Source organism: Pongo pygmaeus, chromosome 6, assembly GCF_028885625.2.
Source record: "Pongo pygmaeus isolate AG05252 chromosome 6, NHGRI_mPonPyg2-v2.0_pri, whole genome shotgun sequence".
Taxonomy (NCBI): Eukaryota; Metazoa; Chordata; class Mammalia; order Primates; family Hominidae; genus Pongo; species Pongo pygmaeus.
Genome location: NC_072379.2, coordinates 143,134,355 through 143,144,076, shown reverse-complemented (window position 1 = coordinate 143,144,076; position 9,722 = coordinate 143,134,355). Strand labels below are relative to the sequence as shown.

General features: G+C 39.4%; 1 protein-coding gene across 1 annotated transcript; it reads right to left on the bottom strand.

The window, feature by feature from the left end:
- Positions 1–234: 234 nt before the first annotated feature.
- On the bottom strand, positions 235–8,671 carry LOC129041407 (olfactory receptor 6B1). Its single transcript, XM_054496921.1, has 2 exons — positions 8,341–8,671; positions 235–5,036 (listed from the first exon to the last, which is right to left on the bottom strand). The coding sequence occupies exons 1-2, from the start codon at positions 8,613–8,615 to the stop codon at positions 4,076–4,078; spliced, it is 1,236 nt and encodes a 411-aa protein (XP_054352896.1). The 5' UTR covers positions 8,616–8,671; the 3' UTR covers positions 235–4,075.
- Between the last annotated feature and the right edge of the window lie 1,051 nt (positions 8,672–9,722).

Below are 9,722 nucleotides of genomic sequence, written 5' to 3'. Positions count from 1 at the left end.
CTATCAGCATTTTGGTCAAAACCATTCGACAAGTCTCTAGAAAGTTCCAAACTTTCCCACATCTTCCTGTCTTCTTCTGAGCCCTCCAAACTGTTCCAACCTCTGTCCATTACCCAGTTCCAAAGTTGCTTCCACATTTTTAGGTATCTTTATAGCAGTGCCCCACTCCTGGTATGAATTTTCTGTATTAGTTCATTTTCACACAGCTATAAAGAACTGCCTAAGACTGGGTAATTTACCTTAAAAAGGTTTAACTGACTTACAGTTCCACATGGTTGGGGAGGCCTCAGGAAACTTACAATCATAGAAGAAGGCAAAGGGGAAGGAAGGCACATCTAACATGGTGGTGAGAGAGAGAGAAAGTGGGAAGGGAACTGCCAAACAATTTTAAAACCATCAGATCTTGTGAGAACTCACTCACTATCATGAGAACAGCATGGGGAAACCACCCCCATGATGCAATCACTTCCCACCAGGTTCCCCTTTTGATATGTGGGGATTACAATCAAGATGAGATTTGGGTGAGGAAACAGAGCCAAACCATATCACCTGCTTACCCTTTTCTCACTGCTCTGGCTGCTCGGTCTCTTCAAGGTCCCTCAAACATACTACTCAGGACTCCATATCTTTGCTTGCTGTTTCTCTACCTGGAATATTCTTTGTCCAAGTAGCCATATATCTTATTCTCACAGCTTCTCCAGGTTTTTGCTCAAACATCTCTTCCTCACTTGGTGATTCTGTGACCGTCTTATTTAAAATTTCTCATCTCCAGCAGCACTTCCTATTATACTTTCATGCTTTCTTCCTCCCCATCCATAGCACTTATTGCCACTCAAATTGGGATGTGTATTTATTTCCCAGGGTTTTCATAACAAATTACCACAAACTGGTAGCTTAAAACAACAGAAATATATTGTCTTATAGTTCTGGAGGCCAGGAGTCCAAAATCAAAGTGTCATCAGGGCTCTCTTCCTTTGACAGCTCTAAGGGAGAATCATTACTTGTATCTTCCAGCTTCTGGTGGCCCAAGGTATTTCTTGGCTTGTGGATGCAGAATTCCAATCTCTATCTCTACCTTCACATCACCTTCTCTGTTTTCTCTTCTCTCTCATATAAGGAACGTGTCATCGGACATTGAGTCCACTTGGATAATCCAGAATGGTCTCAATGTGAGGTCCTTAATTTTATTATATTTCAAAGACTCTTTTTTTCAAATAAGTTCACAATCACAAGTTCCAGGTTGAAAGTGTGAAAATATATTTTTGGGAGCCACCATTCAACCCATTACAATATGTATGTACGTAATACACACACACACACACACACACACACACACACACACACACAAAGGTATTATCTGCTATCTGTTTCTGGTCACAAAGGTAACAAGTTTTAATATTTTGCTATTGTATCCCTACAGGTACATAATAGATCCTTAATATATATTAATTAAATGAATGAATAAATATAGGGATTTAAAATATATACTGCATGTGTAATTAATATATATTTATATTTTATTTTGTGGGCTTCCTTATGAGTTTGGCTGGTGATAATCAAATCTTTAGGGCGTGTTCTCTGGATAAACTATAAAAACTGACTACCAGCCTTTTATGATGGTTACCCCAACAAGATCACCAAATGCCCTAAAACTTCTGGCTTGCTTTGTGTGTCACCTTAGAAATAGCTTGTTTCTATATGAATTTAACCAGTAATCCACTATACATTATTTTCTCTGTTGAGGCAGATTTCTACATTGGTCTGATCTCCATCCTCTACTTTGCTGAGCCTGTGCACTTAGGTATTCCTTCCACAAAGGGGAAGGAGCTCAAGGTTCCATCTGTTATTTGAAAAAAAAAATTTAATAGAATTCACCAAGAAACCCTACTTCTACATTCTCCCTTTCCAAGATATTCATGAGAAATAATAAAGAAATAAATTGCCCCTGATAGTTGCAGCCTCCCAGTTTATGTATGTGGAGTCAAATAGGTGTGGAATGGTTTTAGACAGGTCCAGAGAGCATAGCCTTCCCAACCAGTTTTCCCATGCAAACCCTAATCTAGTGGCAGCTTGCTTAGATCATGCACTGCCCAAGATATTTAACAATCAACGTCTTTTCCATCATGGTAGTTGATCCTCATAACCATTGTGTAAGAAATGCCAAGCAACTATTATTACTCGTATTTTACACATAAAGACTCAGTGTTTCCAAAAGTATAGATGGCATGACCAAGGTCACATGGTGAAAATATATCCAGGGCTAAAATTCAAGTTGTTGCCAGAGTTTTTTTTGTCTTGCATTTCCTAATCCCCACTGAACATGTCTTTTCCTTTCTTAATGCACATATTTAACATCCCTATATGATTATGCCATTATATTTTGATTCATTTGAAGTTTTCAGAAAATAATCTCTTTTTTGTATGTCTAGGTTTTAAATAGAAATATATTCATCACAACTTATTTATTGCATCAAGGGACAAAACTACATTCCAGAAGCAAACATTAAATCCTTTCCATTTTACGCATTGTTCTCTTTTGCACATTTATTCCCTAAAGCAAAGTGTGCTTGCAGTTTATTTTTGTTTCTTTTTTCCTCTGGGACCTATAATTCACATTTTTTCATTTTTATTTTATTACTGTTATGCAGGTATAGCAATTCATAATTCCAACTATATTCCTTTACAACTAGCTTTCATACTTGGCTTCTAAAGAAGTATGTTTTCTCTCTAGGGAGAGCCCATTCACTAGAGAAAGACCCAGGGTTTGAATTCAGGGAACTGGGACTTTTGACCTCTGCTCCCCCACTGTCTGTGGTTGTATGTTATTTACTTCCTTGAACATCTGTTCTGGAAGTTTATAAAATGGAACAAATAATTCTGCCTAACATTTCTTAATTAAGAAGAAAGAGAAAGCATTCTTGAAAGTGTGGTTTGTTCTTAGCTAAAAGATGTTATTAATGCAAGAAACTCTCCTGTTTAAAACTGTTACAATAAAAGAATTAAATTCCCACTGATGTTGGCCCGCTATGTTGAATACAGCTTAAAAATATATCTCTCTTTGCCACTGGCAAAACTATGAACCAAGAGTGAGCTTATCTATGTACCTTCTATGGGTGTAAAGCACATTTGATCAATGAGGTTCTAGCATGTGTGTAGAGGGTGTTAGATATATAGGTAAGGAGAGTTGAGAATCAGTATGGCATGGAACGAAAATCTCTGTCAATTCCTGAAACCTGTTACTTATCTCTGAGTTGAGTGTGGAGAAAGCGGAAAACCAAGAGAAGATAAAAGAGAGGGTGGCGGGGAGGCACAGGAAAAAGAGGATATCAAGATCAAAAGAAAAGAGAAGTAATGAGGGCAATTATTATTTGGCAATTCATATATTTGATGATATTTATTTATCATCTATTTTATGTTCATCCACTAAAGGATATGTTGTGGCATCTAGAAGGGAAATATAAAATTCAATAAAAGGCAACTGTGTGAGTTATATCAGAAGACAAAACACAATTGTTTAAGGTGCAATTCACTTACAGATAAAAGAAAGCACTCTAGTTTAAGCAGAAAGGATTTAATACAGGTTAGTAAGTGCTTGCAAAAAGTGTTGCAAAAACTCAAAAAGCAGTCTCTGCCACCAAAATTCACTCCCAGCACATCAAGAATGAGATTGTTGAGGGAGTTGCTACCTCTGTCTTAGAAAGATGGGAAATCAGGAAGCTACCACCTATTTTGCTGGCCCCAGAGCTATTAGTGTATGGCAGATCCAAAAACAGCTAACGCACCATCACCATCTCTCTTCCTACTTAATTCGGTTATAAATTTACTCACAGTCTTAGAAACCCCATTTGGGGTCACAACCATTGGGAATTGTTTTCTCTAGCTCTCTAAAACATGTATGGCCTTAGAGCACTGACCATATGCACAGATGCAGACACCCAAGCGCCTGAGATTGATGTAGACATGGTGATGTCATATTAACATGGGCAGTGTCCTAACTGAGTCATTAAAGGAGAAAGGATGGAGGAAGACATATAGGCACCCACTCAGACCTTTCTTTCTAATCAACTGTAATTGACTAGTCAGATCTGCTGGCCTGGCAATATGCCAGTTTCTTCAGAGCTTCCTTGACCTCTCGGTTTCTTAGGCAATAAATGAAAGGGTTGAGAGAAGGAGTGACAATGGCATAGAAGATGGAAATAATTTTGTTCATGTTGAAGGCATGGATAACTTGAGGTCGAGCATACATGAAAATAATGGCTGAATAGAAAATGGTGACCACCACAAGATGGGAGGCACAAGTGGAGAACGCTTTCTGCTTTCCTGTGGGCATGCGTAAGATGGTGGCCAGAATGCATCCGTAGGACAGGACAGTAATAAAGAGTGGGAAAAGGAATATGACCAGTGCCAGGACAAAGTCCACCAACTCAGCTATGGACATGTCTGTGCAGGAGAGATTCAGTACTGGAGAGATGTCACAGAAGAAGTGGTTGATGACATTGGGACCACAGAAGCTGAGGCGGGAGATGAAGTAGATCTTCGCCAGGGAGATGCCAAAGCCAATGGCCCAGGAACCAAGAGCGAGGCGGAAGCAGAGCCCATGGCTCATTATGGTCGGGTAGTGGAGTGGGCGACAGATGGCCACATACCGGTCATAGGCCATGGCGGCCAGAAGCACACATTCCGTGCACATGAGAGCAATGAAGAAGTACAGTTGTATCATACAGAGTGTGAAAGAGATGCTGTTGTTCACAGACCAAAAACTAAACAGTAACTTGGGCACGGTCACAGAGATGTACCAGGTCTCCAAGAAGGACAGGTTGGCCAGGAAGAAGTACATAGGCTTGTGCAGTGGCCGATTTTGCAGCACCAATAGGATGATGACCATGTTTTCAGCCACGGTCAGAATATAGGCCACAAGGAATATCAGAAACATGGCTGCCCGCATACTCAAGCTCCCGGGAAATCCCACCAGAATGAACTTGGTGACTCGTGTCTGGTTCTCCACTTCCATATTGGAGACACAGGGCTTAGCTCTCCTGGAGAGGAAAAGTCATTTGATCAGACTCCATGGCCCAGCTATATTTTTCCATCCTTGTCTTCTCTATCAGTAACAGTAACAGTTATCATTTATTAATACACACTACAGGTCAGACCATGAACTGGGTACGTGAGGCACACAACGTAATTTAATTTCCACATAGCTGTGTGTGTGTGTGTGTGTGTGTGTGTGTGAGATAATATCTGTTTTAAAGATGAAGAAATCGTGACTTGGACAGGAATTAAGTAACTGACCACGTTGTCACTGGTAGCAGGGCAGGAATCACATTCAAGTCTCAGTCTATAGCCCATGCTCCTTCTAATATCTTGCACTGTCTGACACCTTACAACTGCCAATTCCAAAAGATACACCTGACCTTCCTGTCTCTCCACCTACCTAGAGCTCTGGAAGTTCTTCCTTACAACTCCTTTATCCTTCGCATGCTATTATTTTCATCTACCATCCCTGGAGATAGAGAGTAGCTGTCATCACCTATGAGGCACATGAGAAAGTGAGTAGCGGAGATTTGGGCTTTTCAGTATTAAAGACCTCCTGGACCTCATTCAAGTCTAAGATCTGCCACAGATTTGCTATGACCTTGAAATCTTACCCTCTCTGAGATTCAGTTTCCTCTTCTGTCAATGTGAATATTAATATTTATTCAGCTTATTTCGTTGAGGATCAAAATCCAAATGAGTTAATGTAAATGAAATTTTATATAAACTAATGGCAATAATCATGGAAAGGGATTTCCCCCCATATCAGAGCAGTGATGAAGGTAGGAATACACTAACAGGAGGGAGGGGAGGAGCTGCCGTGATCCAAGGCAAAGACGTGAGCGAAATAAACATGGGCTCATTCAGGGAATTTGACATTCTTGGGAGTGAAAATGGGGATCACTGAGTGGAGATTTCTAAAGATAAGCAAACAAAGATAGAGATGCATTAGAAAATTTGAAATATTTTCTATGAAGGTTAACAGACACAACATAATACTAAAGTAATCTGGAAAGGTCCCTCTGACCTTTGAGGAGGTGATATTAAGGCTGGGAAGGATTCTAGGACCCCAGCTCTTTGAAGGGCTGAGGTGGGAGGGAGCTGTGCTGAAGGAGGTATGATTGCCGTGCTGTGATGGATGGGAAACAAGCCAAGGAGGAAGGCAGGAAGGCAGGGCCAGAAGGTGCAGGACCCCAGAGGTTCTAATAATCAGGGATCTGAACAGTGGTCTAAAAGCAGTCGGAAACAAGCAAAAGATTAAAGGTGAATGGGACATGATATGATTTATGCAATGGAAAGATAACTCTGTCATTGCAAAATGGACTCCTTGGAGGCAAGAGTGTGAGCTGTGAGCTATGAAACTAGTCGGAGGCTACTCAGAATAGGCGACAGTGAACTGAGATACTGTGGTTCCAGAGAAGTGGATTTAAGATACACATTAGAAGTAGAATCTTTAACAGTAATTGGTGGGTTGGATATGGAAGGTGAGAGAAAGAAAGAAATCAAGGAGGAACCTCAAATATAGAGCTTATTACCTAGAGGTGATGCCATTTACTAAGGTAGTTAGATGGCATCATTTACTAACTAACTGTCTTACTAACTATCACAGTTCAGAAAATCTTCTAATAATAATTTATTGAATATTTAATAGGGGCTGGGAAGTTCTTTGCATGCAATATCCCATTTAATCCACAAAATAATGTTAATTAGACATTGCCATTCTAATTTCAAAGAAGACACTGTGGTTTAGATAGACTAAATAATATTTCCAAGTTAGACAGTGATAAAATCAGAATCATAAAGCCCAGGTCCTACTACAAAGGCATGTCCTTAACCACTAGAGTGAAACACACTGATGAAGAATATCACATTTTGGACTTACCAGTGTATTTTATCTTTAAAATTTCTGACTATTTTAGGAAATGTTCTTTAATCCTGCTGAAATTTTATTATAAGCTGAGACTAGTAGAGATGAACCCAAATGTTAAAAAGAAAGCAATACGACACAAGTACATATTTAATCAGACACACATAACAGAAATGAATGTCTAGAAATGCTTGGTAAATGTATCTGAGAATAGATAATGATTGGATATGTTTTGAAATATAAATTAGGAGGAGGAAAAGGCATTTTTGGCAGATGAATCAGAATGAACAAAGGCACAGAGATCTGAAACAGCTTGAAATTTTCAGGAACTCAACTCATAGTTGCTGCGTGAGTGGGCAAATTGTGAGTGAGTGAATGAGCAGAAAAGAGATGGATGGAAAGAGAAAGAGAGAGACTTTATTGTCACGGACCAGACCATGGAATAGTGAGGCATGTAAGAATTATCCTGAAGTATAGACAATAAGTAATCACTGTTTATCAGCAGGATGACAACATCCTTATTATATTCTTGTTTTTGATGTGGGAGGATGGTTTAGGATGGGACAAGGTTGCCAAACCAGAGATTCATAGACCCGTTAGAAAGCACCCTCATAGCAGACACTTAAAGATACACGCAAAGAAGAGAAAAATCATTCTAGCTTATAACATTTGGCAAAGAAACAAAGATGGACATATTTAGCTATACTTGTTCACAAGTTACATAAGTTTTCACTCCTAGAGGAAGCTCTATAAGAAAAACAAAGAATTCCTTATTTCTCATTAACTAAATGAAGGTGCACTGGCACTAATTATTGCATACTGGTATTTTTATGTATCATCTTATTGCAAAATATGTACAGCCTTTTTACTTAAAATAGTTTTTACTCCATTAAGCATACTCAAACATGTTACCCCTCATAGCAGATTTACCACTGGTCTAGAATCAAACATCTTTGTTTCCTATGCCTGCTGCTATGCACTTTTCCCCAATTTTGTCAGGGTTCTATACATATGTAGGTTCCAAGTAATTTGAATTTGATGGACATTTAACCTCCGCCCCTGCCAAGATAGCAGCAGTTTTTGTAGCCACCGCCAGAAACAAGTTGCCAGGAAGATGCAGTGGTTGCAGCACAGGGATATCAGGTCATCGGGTCAATGGTAGGGTTTGAGATCATAATCTGGGGCACTAATTTTTGATCCCACACAAAGAGATGTCTCCAAAGTGGCAAGAGGAGCCTGCTCCCTCAGCTCACTGCATAACTGGCTGCACTTAGATTTCAGGAGACAAGAATATTATCCGGACTGATTGCTAGGAATTGAGAGTGGATAGAACAGAGAGGCATTAAACATTTTAGAGTCTAAATGTTGCTGTGCTGTAGGAGCCTGAAACAGGGCTGCCTGCATAGTGAGAAAGTAATGCTCTGAGAGGGAGCACTTACCTTGGCACAGCAGCCTCTGATAGGATGAAATGTGAAAACAAAGCCTTCACCGATTCTAAAATAGGAAGAAGTAGAAGAAAAAGATTCAGGTATTGAATAGATGTGAGGAACCCACTTTCTAAACCTAGAAAGAGTGACTGGGTACAGATTGCCCCACTGCTTTCAAGCTGAAAGCCAGGATAAGATGACAGGAGAGCCCTAGGCACCAGGACCACATCTGCATCTGATGTGGCACAAGGCTGGTTCGTCCAGCACCCTGGGACTAGGGTGCCCATCACCTTCCTGGTGAACACGGCAGTGATTTTAGGCACACTGAGCTGTGAAGACCTTTGGATTCTGAGGGCTTTATAGAGTACCAAGACTTTCCCTACATATCTGCCAAGACCCAAGAGAAAAGAACCTTCACAATGGCAGTTCAGTTCTCTTGTGGGATCCAAGAGAAATTTCCATTTGCCCATTGTGGTGATCTTAATTGTTTTATATGTTATTAGTTCCATAGGAAAAAAAGTCCACTTATGACCACATACTTTGGAAAGAACCATATTTTTTGATAGATGAAGAGAAAAATGTACTGCAGTTAAATCTCTATGTATAGACTTTCGAATATTCTTCCATCTTTGGCTTACTTGAAACAGGATGAGCATGCAAGTGCTCCAAATGTGATATTGATGCCCAAAGGAGACTGATATTAGTACATTTTAGTAAAAGTTTGAATGACAGTTTTTGTTTTAGATACTTATGTCAACTTGTTCACTATGTAAATTTATCCTGATAGAATTATTGTCACTTTGTCAAGCTGCCTGTGGGTACCATTTGACCAGTAGTTCACATTCTGGTACAAAGCTCTAGTGTACTAAAAATCACTTCTGTAGCCGGCAGAACTCTTAAGTTGCCCTCTCACAAAGAAAAGCTATCAGATTCACTGTGATTTGATGCAATGGTAGATGAAGATATTAAAAGTTATAAACAATTCAGTCTGGAGAGCCACACATGTTTATGGTAAATAAGCAAGCAGCCTTCAATACAATTTCTCTTATAGGACTGAAGCATGAAAACCAAATAATAGCAAATAAAAGTAAGGCATCTCTTTCAAATCTCTGGCCTTGATTTATCTCCAAGTCTCAGAAAAACTCTGACTTCTCTAAAATGTATTATTTGATATTAACCACAATTTTTCAACATGGTTTTAAGCTGCTGTGATATGGTTGTCACTGAGGGGGACCACATTTCTCCTCCAAAGATAGAAAATGTCCATCTACTGTGAGAAGATTCTGTGAATTACTGTGACAATCATTTTTGACTCTTGGAGTCAACATTTTATACAAGCAATTCTAGAATGGAGATATTTAGCAGATAAAAATTGGCTGTATTCTAGAACATGT

Coding starts and splice junctions, on each gene's coding strand:
- LOC129041407 (XM_054496921.1), bottom strand. CDS start 8,615: ATGGGCACCCTAGTCCCAGGGTGCTGGACGAACCAGCCTTGTGCCACA. Junction 5,037..8,340: donor TCAGAGGCTGCTGTGCCAAG/GTAAGTGCTCCC, acceptor TTTCCTCTCCAG/GAGAGCTAAGCCCTGTGTCT.